General features: G+C 53.4%; 2 protein-coding genes across 8 annotated transcripts in view; one reads left to right on the forward strand and one right to left on the reverse strand.

Moving 5' to 3' along the window:
* The window catches only part of WIPI1 (WD repeat domain, phosphoinositide interacting 1), a 69130-nt gene extending 67541 nt beyond the window's left edge, over positions 1–1589 (forward strand). The window contains exons 11-13 of the mRNA XM_044296055.1: positions 97–209; positions 282–382; positions 1390–1589. Coding sequence (XP_044151990.1) covers positions 97–209; positions 282–382; positions 1390–1428 — 253 coding nt within the window. The 3' untranslated portion in view covers positions 1429–1589. The remainder of the gene's footprint in view (positions 1–96; positions 210–281; positions 383–1389) is intronic.
* Positions 1537–14766, reverse strand: part of ARSG (arylsulfatase G) — a 43013-nt gene continuing 29783 nt past the window's right edge. For all 7 annotated transcript variants that reach the window (XM_044296044.1, XM_044296042.1, XM_044296045.1 and 4 more), the window contains 10 exons: positions 8442–8629; positions 8275–8322; positions 7945–8059; positions 7727–7861; positions 7092–7267; positions 6941–7021; positions 6618–6726; positions 3586–3706; positions 3105–3195; positions 1537–1915 (listed from right to left, as the gene is read on the reverse strand). In XM_044296044.1, the coding sequence (XP_044151979.1) occupies positions 1611–1915; positions 3105–3195; positions 3586–3706; positions 6618–6726; positions 6941–7021; positions 7092–7267; positions 7727–7861; positions 7945–8059; positions 8275–8322; positions 8442–8629 (1369 nt within the window). In that variant the 3' untranslated portion in view covers positions 1537–1610. The remainder of the gene's footprint in view (positions 1916–3104; positions 3196–3585; positions 3707–6617; positions 6727–6940; positions 7022–7091; positions 7268–7726; positions 7862–7944; positions 8060–8274; positions 8323–8441; positions 8630–14766) is intronic.

A 14766-nucleotide genomic window follows, 5' to 3' on the forward strand; every position in this document is an offset into this window, starting at 1 on the left:
ACGCGTCAGCAGCCTTCTCCTTGGTCCTATCTAGACTGGTTAGAACGCTTTTCTCCTGGGTCATATCTATATGGTTTAGAAAGCTTTTCTTTGCAGCCTCCTCAGTTTGGAGAAGCCAGAATCTGGCGATGTGGAGACTCCGGCGCCGGCATCTTACGCAGCCACTGTGGCCAGAGCGAGCGGTGTCCCCTCCACATCCACTGTTGCAGGTGAGACCTGCGGCCGATGATGTCCGGCTGTGTTTCCCTGACGGGCTCTGACATTGCTGTTTTGTTTCCCAGGCTACTCGGAGGATGGAGGCGCCCTGCGTGGCGAGCTGCTTCCAGAACATGAGTTTGCTGTGGGTCCAGTGCAGCTAGATGATGAGAAAGAGTTTCCTCCTGTGAGCATTCGGGGTCCTTGAACTGGGGGCGGGAAGGGCCAGTGACCCACCATTCCAGTGCCTACCAGTGATGTCTGGATGGTTTATTGGAGGAGCAGCTCAAGGGTTACGTATCGGAGCCGTGACTTGTGGATATCATCATTGTGACAAAGCTGGGGACCCTGATGAACGTGGGATTATTTGGAGTGTTAGATTGAGTAGAACTACAGCTATCAGCATGCCCAGACGGCCAAGCTTTCTAGCTTCGGATCAGCTGCTGCTTCCCCTAGTCTGGGCAGTAGTGGCGGCCTGGGGCTGTTTGGAACTCCTAAGTGTCCTATGGACAGGTGGAAATCATGGGACGTCATCTTTACAAAGTGGTCACGCCCTTGTTGTAGTGGGCGGGTTATTACCAGCGTGCTGTAATATCTATATAATGTTACAGGGCGGACATTATACCTTATATTGTAAAACCAGTGTCCTGAGACTCGAATTATCAATGGGGGGAATAATCCCCTATATTACACCAGTGTACTAGGTGACGCGTATTAGCCATATAATGTCACAGTGGGGGGAAATAATCCCTTATTTTACACCAGGGTACCAGGTGACGTGTATTATCCATATAATGTCACAGTGGGGATGGGGGGGGGATAATCCCTTATATTACACCAGTGTACGAGGTGACGTGTATTATCAATATAATGTCACCGGGGGGGATAATCCCTTATATTACATTGATATGTTGGATTATTACATTGTGGGGGGGGGGGGGGTATAATCCCTTATATTCTGTTGATATGTTGGTTTATTACAGTGTTGCGGGGATAATCCCTTATATTACGTTGATATGTTGGATTATTAGTGTTGGGGGGTGTAATCCCTCATATTCCGTTGATATGTTGGATTATTTCAGTGCTGGGGGGGGGATAATCCCTTATATTACGTTGATATGTTGGAGGGGTACCGTTGTCTCACGGATCTTTACCTACCCCCCCCATCCCCCGCTTCTGTTTTGATTTCGGTAGATAAATTTGTGTCGTGGAGGTCAGAGAGATTTGCCGTGACTAGCTGCCAAAAAGTCGAAGAGCGCACGCACTGGAGTGCGAACGAAGGATGGGCGAGGTGACAGGGTGTGGGAAAGGTCACCGCCGCCACCTTTCATCAGTGGATTCTGTATTTTAACATCATTTATTATGTATAATAATTAAACTCTTCAAATACTAAATGTCTGCCGAGTACAAAACGGTTAATGGAGACGGACAATGCCCCCCCCCCCACCTGGCTCCGCACAGCGGCAAGCAGCGAGCTCCGGGTTACAGCAGGGGGCGGCTGATGGATGCTGGGAGTAGTCAGCTGTGGAAACATTGTCGGTGCGGACATCGTCATGAAGATCCACCATTGCCTGGGAAAGGAGAGGAAGCAGCCACTCGTACTCCTTGCTTCCCGGGGCTAACGGTGCCCCCTCCTGGGGGTCATAATTAAGGTTGAACAGCAGAGGGGGGTCATGGAACTGAGGGCGTCCGATGCTTCCATCACAAGCTAAAGCGCCACCTACCAAAGAGTAACCAGAAAGTGAAGATTAAAAGCTGCATCCAAGGCAGTACGAAGCCGGAAACAATATGGGAGGGTGGTCAGGAGCACAGGAAAGGGCATATGGGAGGGTGGTCAGGAGCACAGGAAAGGGCATATGGGAGGGTGGTCAGGAGCACAGGAAAGGGCATATGGGAAGGTGGTCAGGAGCATAGGAGGGGCTTATTAGAAGGTTGTCAGGAGCCCAGGAGGGACATATAGGAGGGTGGTCAGGAGCACAGGAAAAGGCATATGGGAGGGTGGTCAGGAGCAAAGGAAAGGGCATATGGGAGGGTGGTCAGGAGCAAAGGAAAGGGCATATGGGAGGGTGGTCAGGAGCATAGGAAAGGGCATATGGGAGGGTGGTCAGGAGCACAGGAAAGGGCATATGGGAGGGTGGTCAGGAGAACGGCAGGGGCATAAGGGAAGGTGGTCAGGAGCACAGGAAAGGGCATATGGGAGGGTGGTCAAGAGCATAGGAGGGGCTTATTAGAAGGTTGTCAGAAGCCCAGGAGGGACATATGGGAGGGTGGTCAGGAGCACAGGAGGGGGTACATGGAATGGTGGTCAGCAGTATGAAAGGGGGCTATGGAAGGGTGGTCTGGTCACAGGAGGGGGGATAAGGGAGGGTGGTCAAGAGCATGAGAGGGTAATCAGGAGCATGGGATGGGCTTATGATAGCTGTGCAGGAACATGAGAGGGGGCTATAGGATGGTGGTCAGGAGCACAGGAGGGGGTATATGGATGGGTAGTCAGGAGCACGGGAGAGGGGGCATATAAAAGGGTGGTCAGGAGCACGGGAGAGGGCATATGGGAGGGTAGTCAGCATGACAGAGGGCATATGGGAGGGTGTCCAGGAGCATAGGAGGGGCTTATTAGAGGGTGGTCAGGAGCAAGAGAGGCTTATGGGAGGGGTGGTCAGAAGCACGGGAGGGGGCATAAGAGAGGATGGTCAGGAGTACGAGAGGGGGCATATTGGAGGGTGGTCAGAAGCATGGGAGGGGGAATATGGAAGGGTGGTCAGGAGTATGAGAAGGGGCTATGGGAGAGTGGTCTGGAGCATGGGAGGGGGTATATGGAAGGGTGGTCATCTGTGTCCTCACTCCTGTAATACAGATGGCAACCCTCCCCTCCTGATCAGGTGTGACACGTCTTTCCGTGCCCCCGTTACCTGTGGTGTAGAAGGCCTTGTAGTGCCCCCATCTCATGGCCTCTATGTCCCCTAATCTTCCGCCGGCTCCGCTGTTGGGGTGATACATGATCTGAAGAGGGAAATGAATTTCAGTTTCTAGTATGATGATCTGACCGGACAGAGAAAGCATGGCCGCCCTCGCCAATGTGAGACAGAAGGGGGCAGATAATGTGTGAGCGGACAGGGGCAGACTATGTGGCTGCAGAGCTTACACTTCATTTGTCACTACAGGGTAGAGTGATCTAAAGGCAACATGCCGGCGGCTGACACCCGAGCCCAGAGCCAAGAAGTGATGGCTGGTACCGAGAAGCAGCAGAACATTTACATCATCCGGAACAGACACCCTCTTTGAAGTATTTTCTGTCGGACACGGACGCTCTCGCTGGCAGGATATAAGCAGATCTATCCACTTCTACTAGGAAGGATTTCTGAGGTCAGCAGCCCACGTGCCACCACTCACCCTCTGTGCATCCTGTGGGCCTCCACGCAGGATCTCAGACACATCTTTTCCATCAAACCGTCGATTGGCAGGTAGCGTGCCATGTGCCAGTGCCACCAAAGTGGGGAAAATGTCCAGAGTACTAAGGGAATAGAAGTGAATGAAATGCATCAAACATCACACCCAGCCACGTTCTTCATCATCATCGACCTGTGACCTTCTTCTGCCGACTGGACCGTAGCATCAAGCTGCCCGAGTCAGAGCAGGCGGCTACGCATATCTCAGATAGCATTGTGAAGTGCTGGGCAATGTAATAGTGTGTCCGTAACAGCATGCAACAGGGCCCCTGCCTCAGCTCCAGAGCCACATACAGCAGAGCCCCCGCCTCGGCTCCAGAGCCACATACAGCAGGACCCCCACCTCGGCTCCAGAGCCATATACAGCAGGACCCCCACCTCGGCTCCAGAGCCATATACAACAGGGCCCCTACCACAGCTCTAGAGCCACATACAACATGGCCCCCGCCTCGGCTCCAGAGCCACATGCAGCAGGGCCCCCGCCTCGGCTCCAGAGCCACATACAGCAGGGCCCCCACCTCGGCTCCAGAGCCACATGCAGCAGGACCCCCACCACAGCTCTAGAGCCACATACAGCAGGGCCCCCGCCTCGGCTCCAGAGCCATATACAGCAGGGCCCCCGCCTCGGCTCCAGAGCCATATACAGCAGGGCCCCCGCCTGGGCTCCAGAGCCATATACAGCAGGGCCCCCGCCTGGGCTCCAGAGCCATATACAGCAGGGCTCCAGAGCCATATACAGCAGGGCCCCCGCCTGGGCTCCAGAGCCATATACAGCAGGGCCCCCACTTGGGCTCCAGAGCCATATACAGCAGGGCCCCCGCCTGGGCTCCAGAGCCATATACAGGAATGTGTATAGTCACCATGTTGGCCGAACAGCTATCTTTCCCATCTCCCTCCCGTCTTCCCCATACACATTCATCTCGACTTTACGTGTGTGTGTGTATTCTATGGGGAGGGCAAAGAAATCTGCTGCCAGACACTTCTGATGGCGGCTAAAGGACCGGGAGAAAATATTCATTTCACCCAATCCCATCTGTCAGAGGAGGATCGGGAGCGCCCCACACACATTAGACTGACAATACACCAATGTGTGTGGGGGACAACCACACAAAAAGACTATCGGTATGTTCAGGGAAGAGCGGCCATGAAAGGGTTAATCACTCAGCAATAAATCACTGATCACAAGTCAGTAAGGATAACATTTACTCTGCTGGAGCAAAGGCCACTATCCAAGTCACAAGGCTCATGGGGTGCTCTGACCTTTTAGAAGGATCACTCTCATCCTCCATTATGAAAAACAAGCATAGGGTCCGCGCTAGTGTCAGCAAGTCTCAGAGGTAACACAAATATAGTTGATTATTGGTGCTCTGATCCGCAGCTCTCCTCCTCTACTTTCAACTGCTGCAGCGTCTGTGTCTGTAAACCCACGGGCTGTTCAGGATCGATCTTGCTACAACCTTCAAAGAAGTACCGACATAGCATAGACCCGTTTTAAAAGTTCATAGTACGGTACACTTTATTTTACTTACAAGATTGTAGTCTTGAGTTCAACATCCCATATAAAACAATGCCTGACCCGGGTTTCGCTCCTGGGTTTACAGACACAGACGCTGCAGCAGTTGAAGGCGGAGGAGGAGAACTGCGGAGCCTGACCCGGGTTTCGCTCCTGCTTCATCAGGGGCGTCCGCTTGGGTTTACAGACACAGACACTGCAGCAGTTGAAGGCGGAGGAGGAGAGCTACGGAGCCTGACCCGGGTTTCGCTCCTGCTTCATCATGGGCGTCCGCTTGGGTTTACAGACACAGACACTGCAGCAGTTGAAGGCGGAGGAGGAGAGCTGCGGAGCCTGACACGGGTTTCGCTCCTGCTTCATCAGGGGCGTCCGCTTGGGTTTACAGACACAGACGCTGCAGCAGTTGAAGGCGGAGGAGGAGAGCTGCGGAGCCTGACCCGGGTTTCGCTCCTGCTTCATCAGGGGCGTCCGCTTGGGTTTACAGACACAGACGCTGCAGCAGTTGAAGGCGGAGGAGGAGAGCTGCGGAGCCTGACCCGGGTTTCGCTCCTGCTTCATCAGGGGCGTCCGCTTGGGTTTACAGACACAGACGCTGCAGCAGTTGAAGGCGGAGAAGGAGAGCTGTGGAGCCTGACCTGGGTTTCGCTCCTGCTTCATCAGGGGCGTCCGCTTGGGTTCACAGACACAGACACTGCAGCAGTTGAAGGTGGAGAACTGCGGAGCAGAGCGCCGATAATAAACTATATTTGTGTTACCTCTGAGACTTGCTCTCCGTAGCGCGGACCCTATTCTTGTTTTCTATAATATATTCTGAGGAAGTGGGGACCTGCTTCCTAAGGCTTCGTTCACATCACCGTTCAGCCTCCGTTTAGGAGCAGGAGAACAGGAAGGACGGAGAAGGCACATAACTGAGCCAAACGGAGCCCTTAGGACCCCATAGACTATAATGGGGTCCGTTATGTTTCGGCTCAGAAGATGATTTTGAAGCGGAGACAAAAGTCCTGCATGCACAACTTTTGTCTCCGCTCCAAAATCATCTTCTGAGCGGAAACATAACGGCCCCGATTATAGCATTGGGCCGCTTTCCCGCTGTCAGTGTTTGATCAATGGTTTCCACCAGGCCAAACTCACAGAAGAGGTGGAAATCTTTCCATGATACCTGATCTCTGTGTAGCCTCCACTCCTGGGTTTGGGTCCCAGTCACGGATGATAACAATGGTCCAAACACTGTGTGAAGGCGGCCTTAGAGTAAAGACACGAGAGCTTCATAGATCCAACACGAGACAAGGAAGCGGGCATAGCAAGTCCTGGACACGTGTCAGTGGTATACGGGTGAATATCCGTCCAGTCAGGATGATAGTCCCACCAAATCTATGGTAGGAAGCATTCACTGAAGCACTCCACCACTGCATCTGACCAATCTGCCCAGACCCAAGCACGGCAGCTGTAGGGTGGGCACCTACCTCAATAATGCAGAGCTTGTGCTGTTTGGTGGAATCTGGCCAGGCCAATATACCACCGTGGGCATCCGGTGGCCACCTTCCCATGTTGTTTGCTTTGCTGAGCTGCCACCTGGATAGAGACAAGATGGATGTGTTCTCAGTCTGTGTGGACATGCAGACAACTGGATTCGGCAGAGGATACAATTGTGGCCACGTGGCTTGTAGGGTGGAGTCCATATCTATCTATACACTTCCACGTGACATCTCCCCCCAGAACATATTGTTGTGTAGCTCAGACCACTGAGCTACAGGTATCATTCATATCTGAGGGTCTGGATCATTACCTTGCGTTGTCTGCCATTTTCCCAAAAAAGGTCCCACGCTTCCTGCAAGATGGCACTTCTGAGCCCAAGGTCCATTGTCACCTGCAGAAACAGAATGTGACATGAAGTCAAGCGGCAGCAGTGAAAGGCCGGTGTTATGGCGTGAACCTACCTGTGAACCAGATGAGAGTGTTACTATCAGTGCAGGCCGTAATATCGCCTACTATCCGGTCCATCTCCTGCAGGCTGTCCTCATAGGGTCCATGTTCAGGGCTTTCATGGGCGGGTGATAGGGGCACATGCATGTGTGCCAGAGCCACATAGAGGAAGAATGGCTGCCCCCGATACCTTCAGCACAGACACAAGCGGCATGTCACACTGGTCTCCATATTGAATACTGCACATTATATGGGGTAAATGGTGAGATAGCAGAAGGATAGGTAACTCGGCTAAAGGTCTTGGCACTGACAGATGTCAGGAGCTGCCAAGGGCCTGATGAGGCAGAAGGAATTACACAACCAGGAGGGCATGCCTATACCCAGCCAGGAGCTGCCCGCACATGGAGCAGGGAGGCGACACACCCGGCATGTCTTGTACTTTGGACGATGAGATGGAGCAACCTGATATTTGGTGTACACAGCAAACATCACCTGACTGCAAAGAGGGCACAAACATTGGGTCACCACACAGTGCAGCGACCACATACTGGTTGTCTTACAGCTTCACCCGCATTCCACCTCTCACTGTGCCACGCTAACACTGTCCTGGGCATTGATGTGAGGTCATAAGAAATAACACCTTTCTAACCTGGCATTCTTGATAAAAGTGACTGCCTGCTGGGAATATCGCGCCGATAAGCTGGTTAGGTTTACTGGCTGCTCCAGGATGGCAGTGTTCTCCATCAGGGGTAGTGCCAGCTTTGTATAGCATCCTCCAGCTGGACTAGAGAGAGTAATACACAGGGTCATAAAACTCTGATGTCACACAAAAGGGTGACTTAACTTAGGTTTTGAAGCTGCCATTACCTGTGGGGGGTGCTGGGATCCTGCGGACATGGTGCACATTGAGGGCGGTTGTATCCTGGGCAGTCGGTACAGCCCATGTCATTACTGTATGGAATGCCATAGTAGTATTCGAAACCTGAGAAGTGAGAGAGAAGAATAAGGCGACTCCTCTCCCATGGAGTACTTCCCAGCTGGTAGGAAAGGCATGCAAATCAGCTCTATCCTAGAAGTCAATGTCCATCTCTGCCACTGATGCCACCAGATGTAAGGCAGCTATCCTAGAAGTCAATGTCCAGCTCTTTAACTAAGCCTTGAGACATGACTTGGATGTTCCCAGCTGGTTACACTCACCGCGCCGATTGGGGTGAAAATTTCCATAGTGACCCAGGTGCCATTTTCCTGCAAAAACAAAAGTGATCAGTCAGAGTAGGTGATGTGGCCAGAAGATGGAAGCAGATAGAGGAGGTTGCTGGGGCTAGCAGTCTTAACCACGAAGTTATATCAGAGAGGAGAGGCACCTATAAGACCAGTCATGTAGCCGCATTCTTTTAAAGCCTCCGCCAGTGTCGTCTCATTGATAGGAAGGCCCCCCACTGAAGTGGTTGCAAAGTTGTGTGTGACCCCATTACGGATTCCAAGTCTTCCGGTAAGTATCGAAGCTCGAGACGGAGAACAAGTGGAGGCCGCAGAATGAAAATCGACAAGTCTACAAGACACAAGAAAGGGCCTGTGGCTGAGGGGAGTCGGGCAACGGTCACTTACAAGCATGTAATAAGCGTGCAAGGAAACTCAGATGTGGTCGCCTCTAGCACAGGAACAGGGAGAGTTCTCAGTGTCAGCTGGAAGCCGCACATTAGCCAGAAAAAAATATCCTCATATGAAAAAAAAATGAAAACTCTAAACTTGCCTCTCCTCCTGCCACTGATACAATGCTGCCACTGCTCTCCTCCAGCCACTGATATAATCCTGCCCCTGCTCTCCTCCTGCCACTGATACAATGCTGCCACAGCTCTCCTCCTGCCACTAATATAATCCTGCCCCTGCTCTCCTCCTGCCACTAATATAATCCTGCCCCTGCTATACTGCTGCCACTGCTCTCCTCCTACAGCTAATATAATCCTTCCCCTGCTCTACTGCTGCCACTGATATACTGCTGCCACTAATATAATCCTGCCCCTGCTCTACTCCTGCCACTAATATAATCCTGCCACTAATATTATCCTTCCCCTGCTCTACTGCTGCCACTGCTCTCCTCCTGCCACTGCTCTACTCCTGCCACTAATATAATCCTGCCCCTGCTCTCCTCCTGCAACTGATACAACGCTGCCCCTGCACTCCTACTGTCACTGATATAATCCTGCCCCTGCTCTGCTCCAGCCACTAATATAATCCTGCCCCTGCTCTCCTCCTGCCAATGATATACTGCTGCCCCTGCTATTCTCCTGCCACTGATATAATCCTGCCCCTGCTCTCCTCCTGCCAATGATATACTGCTGCCCCTGCTATTCTCCTGCCACTGATATAATACTGCCCCTGCTCTCCTTCTGCCACTGATATAATCCTGCCCCTGCTCTCCTTCTGCCACTGATATAATCCTGCCCCTGCTCTCCTCCTGCCAATGATATACTGCTGCCCCTGCTATTCTCCTGCCACTGATATAATACTGCCCCTGCTCTCCTTCTGCCACTGATATAATCCTGCCCCTGCTCTCCTTCTGCCACTGATATAATCCTGCCCCTGCTCTCCTCCTGCCAATGATATACTGCTGCCCCTGCTATTCTCCTGCCACTGATATAATCCTGCCCCTGCTCTCCTCCTGCCAATGATATACTGCTGCCCCTGCTATTCTCCTGCCACTGATATAATACTGCCCCTGCTCTCCTTCTGCCACTGATATAATCCTGCCCCTGCTCTCCTTCTGCCACTGATATAATCCTGCCCCTGCTCTCCTCCTGCCACTGATACAATGCTGCCCCTGCACTCCTACTGTCACTCATATAATCCTGCCCCTGCTCTCCTCCTGCAACTTCTACAATCCTTACCCTGCTCTCCTCCTGCCACTGATAAAATCCTGTCCCCGCTCTATTCCTGCCACTAATATAATCTTGCCCCTGGATACTGCTCCCCTCCTGCCACTGACAATGCTGCCCCTGCTCTTCCTCTGCCACTAATATAAGTCTGCCCCTGCTCACCTCCTGCCACTGATATAATCATGCCCCTGGATACTGCTCTCCTCCTGCCACTGACAATGCTGCCCCTGCACTCCTCCTGCCACTGATATAATCCTGTCCCCGCTCTATTCCTGCCACTGATATAATCTTGCCCCTGTTCTTCTCCTGCAACTGATACAATGCTGCCCCTGCTCTCCTCCTGCCACTGATATAATCATGCCCCTGGATACTGCTCTCCTCCTGCCACTGACAATGCTGCCCCTGCTCTCCCTCTGCCACTGATATAAGCCTGCCCCTGCTCACCTCCTGCCACTGATATAATCCTGCCCCTGCTCACCTCATGCCACTGATATAATCATGCCCCTGGATACTGCTCTCCTCCTGCCACTGATACAATGCTGGCCCTTCACTCCTCCTGCCACTGATACAATGCTGCCCCTGCACTCCTCCTGCCACTGATACAATGCTGCCCATGCACTCCTCCTGCCACTGATACAATGCTGCCCCTGCACTCCTCCTGCCACTGATACAATGCTGCCCCTGCACTCCTCCTGCCACTGATACAATGCTGCCCCTGCACTCCTCCTGCCACTGATACAATGCTGCCCCTGCACTCCTCCTGCCACTGATACAATGCTGCCCCTGCACTCCTCCTGCCACTGATACAATGCTGCCCCTGCACTCCTCCTGCCACTGATACAATGCTGCCCCTGCACTCCTCCTGCCACTGATACAATGCTGCCCCTGCACTCCTCCTGCCACTGATACAATGCTGCCCCTGCACTCCTCCTGCCACTGATACAATGCTGCCCCTGCACTCCTCCTGCCACTGATACAATGTTGCCCCTGCTCTCCTCCAGCCACTGATACAATGCTGCCCCTGCACTCATCCAGCCACTGATACAATGCTGCCCCTGCACTTATCCAGCCACTGATACAATTGTTGCCCCTGCTCTCCTCCTGCCACTGATACAATGCTGCCCCTGATACAATGCTGCTCCTGCACTCCTCCTGCCACTGATACAATGCTGCCCCTGCTCTCCTCCTGCCACTGATACAATGTTGCCCCTGCTCTCCTCCTGCCACTGATACAATGCTGCCCTGCTCTCCTCCTGCCACTGATACAATGCTGCCCCTGCTCTCCTCCTGCCACTGATACAATGCTGCCCCTGCTCTCCTCCTGCCACTGATACAATGCTGCTCCTGCTCTCCTCCTGCCACTGATACAATGCTGCCACTGCTCTCCTCCTGCCACTAATATAATACTGTCCTTGCTCTACTCCTGCCACTGATACAATGCTGCTCCTGCTCTCCTCCTGCAACTTCTACAATCCTTACCCTGCTCTCCTCCTGCCACTGATAAAATCCTGTCCCCGCTCTATTCCTGCCACTAATATAATCTTGCCCCTGGATACTGCTCCCCTCCTGCCACTGACAATGCTGCCCCTGCTCTTCCTCTGCCACTAATATAAGTCTGCCCCTGCTCACCTCCTGCCACTGATATAATCATGCCCCTGGATACTGCTCTCCTCCTGCCACTGACAATGCTGCCCCTGCACTCCTCCTGCCACTGATATAATCCTGTCCCCGCTCTATTCCTGCCACTGATATAATCTTGCCCCTGTTCTTCTCCTGCAACTGATACAATGCTGCCCCTGCTCTCCTCCTGCCACTGATATAATCATGCCCCTGGATACTGCTCTCCTCCTGCCACTAACAATGCTGCCCCTGCTCTCCCTCTGCCACTGATATAAGCCTGCCCCTGCTCACCTCCTGCCACTGATATAATCCTGCCCCTGCTCACCTCATGCCACTGATATAATCATGCCCCTGGATACTGCTCTCCTCCTGCCACTGATACAATGCTGGCCCTTCACTCCTCCTGCCACTGATACAATGCTGCCCCTGCACTCCTCCTGCCACTGATACAATGCTGCCCATGCACTCCTCCTGCCACTGATACAATGCTGCCCCTGCACTCCTCCTGCCACTGATACAATGCTGCCCCTGCACTCCTCCTGCCACTGATACAATGCTGCCCCTGCACTCCTCCTGCCACTGATACAATGCTGCCCCTGCACTCCTCCTGCCACTGATACAATGCTGCCCCTGCACTCCTCCTGCCACTGATACAATGCTGCCCCTGCACTCCTCCTGCCACTGATACAATGCTGCCCCTGCACTCCTCCTGCCACTGATACAATGCTGCCCCTGCACTCCTCCTGCCACTGATACAATGCTGCCCCTGCACTCCTCCTGCCACTGATACAATGCTGCCCCTGCACTCCTCCTGCCACTGATACAATGTTGCCCCTGCTCTCCTCCAGCCACTGATACAATGCTGCCCCTGCACTCATCCAGCCACTGATACAATGCTGCCCCTGCACTTATCCAGCCACTGATACAATTGTTGCCCCTGCTCTCCTCCTGCCACTGATACAATGCTGCCCCTGATACAATGCTGCTCCTGCACTCCTCCTGCCACTGATACAATGCTGCCCCTGCTCTCCTCCTGCCACTGATACAATGTTGCCCCTGCTCTCCTCCTGCCACTGATACAATGCTGCCCCTGCTCTCCTCCTGCCACTGATACAATGCTGCCCCTGCTCTCCTCCTGCCACTGATACAATGCTGCCCCTGCTCTCCTCCTGCCACTGATACAATGCTGCTCCTGCTCTCCTCCTGCCACTGATACAATGCTGCCACTGCTCTCCTCCTGCCACTAATATAATACTGTCCTTGCTCTACTCCTGCCACTGATACAATGCTGCTCCTGCTCTCCTCCTGCCCCTGCTCACCTCCTGCCACTGATATAATCATGCCCCTGGGATACTGCTCTCCTCCTGCCACTGACAATGCTGCCCCTGCTCCCCCTCTGCCACTGATATAAGCCTGCCCCTGCTCACCTCCTGCCACTGATAAAATCCTGCCCCTGCTCACCTCATGCCACTGATATAATCATGCCCCTGCATACTGCTCTCCTCCTGCCACTGACAATGCTGCCCATGCACTCCTCCTGCCACTGATACAATTATGCCCCTGCCACTGATACAATGCTGCTCCTGCTCTCCTCCTTTCACTGATACATGCTGCTCCTGCTCTCCTCCTGCCACTCATACAATGCTGCCGTTGTTCTCCTCCCGCCACTGATACAATGCTGCTCCTGCACTCCTCCTGTCACTGATACAATGCTGCCCCTGCTCTCCTCCTGCCACTGATACAATGCTGCTCCTGCTCTCCTCCTGCCACTGATACAATGCTGCCCTTGTTCTTCTCCCGCCACTGATACAATGCTGCTCCTGCTCTCCTCCTGCCACTGATATAATCCTGTCCCCGCTCTATTCCTGCCACTGATATAATCTTGCCCCTGTTCTTCTCCTGCAACTGATACAATGCTGCCCCTGCTCTCCTCCTGCCACTGATATAATCATGCCCCTGGATACTGCTCCCCTCCTGCCACTGACAATGCTGCCCCTGCTCTTCCTCTGCCACTAATATAAGTCTGCCCCTGCTCACCTCCTGCCACTGATATAATCATGCCCCTGGATACTGCTCTCCTCCTGCCACTGACAATGCTGCCCCTGCACTCCTCCTGCCACTGATATAATCCTGTCCCCGCTCTATTCCTGCCACTGATATAATCTTGCCCCTGTTCTTCTCCTGCAACTGATACAATGCTGCCCCTGCTCTCCTCCTGCCACTGATATAATCATGCCCCTGGATACTGCTCTCCTCCTGCCACTAACAATGCTGCCCCTGCTCTCCCTCTGCCACTGATATAAGCCTGCCCCTGCTCTCCTCCTGCCACTGACAATGCTGCCCCTGCTCTTCCTCTGCCACTGATATAATCATGCCCCTGGATAATGCTCTTCTCCTGCCACTGATACAATGCTGGCCCTTCACTCCTCCTGCCACTGATACAATGCTGCCCCTGCACTCCTCCTGCCACTGATACAATGCTGCCCCTGCACTCCTCCTGCCACTGATACAATGCTGCCCCTGCACTCCTCCTGCCACTGATACAATGCTGCCCCTGCACTCCTCCTGCCACTGATACAATGTTGCCCCTGCTCTCCTCCAGCCACTGATACAATGCTGCCCCTGCACTCATCCAGCCACTGATACAATGCTGCCCCTGCACTTATCCAGCCACTGATACAATGCTGCCCCTGCACTTATCCAGCCACTGATACAATTGTTGCCCCTGCTCTCCTCCTGCCACTAATACAATGCTGCCCCTGATACAATGCTGCTCCTGCTCTCCTCCTGCCACTGATACAATGCTGCCCCTGCTCTCCTCCTGTTACTGATACAATGCTGCCCCTGCTCTCCTCCTGCCACTGATACAATGCTGCCCCTGCACTCCTCCTGTCACTGATACAATGCTGCTCCTGCACTCCTCCTGTCACTGATACAATGCTGCCCCTGCACTCCTCCTGCCACTGATACAATGCTGCCCCTGCACGACTCCTGCCACTGATACAATGCTGCTCCTGCTCTCCTCCTGCCACTGATACAATGCTGCCCTTGCACTCCTCCTGCCACTGATACAATGCTGCTCCTGCTCTCCTCCTACCACTGATACAATGCTGCTCCTGCACTCCTCCTGTCACTGATACAATGCTGCTCCTGCCACTGATACAATGCTGCCCTTGCACTCCTCCTGCCACTG

This window comes from Bufo gargarizans, chromosome 6, assembly GCF_014858855.1.
Source record: "Bufo gargarizans isolate SCDJY-AF-19 chromosome 6, ASM1485885v1, whole genome shotgun sequence".
In the NCBI taxonomy this organism is placed as follows: domain Eukaryota; kingdom Metazoa; phylum Chordata; class Amphibia; order Anura; family Bufonidae; genus Bufo; species Bufo gargarizans.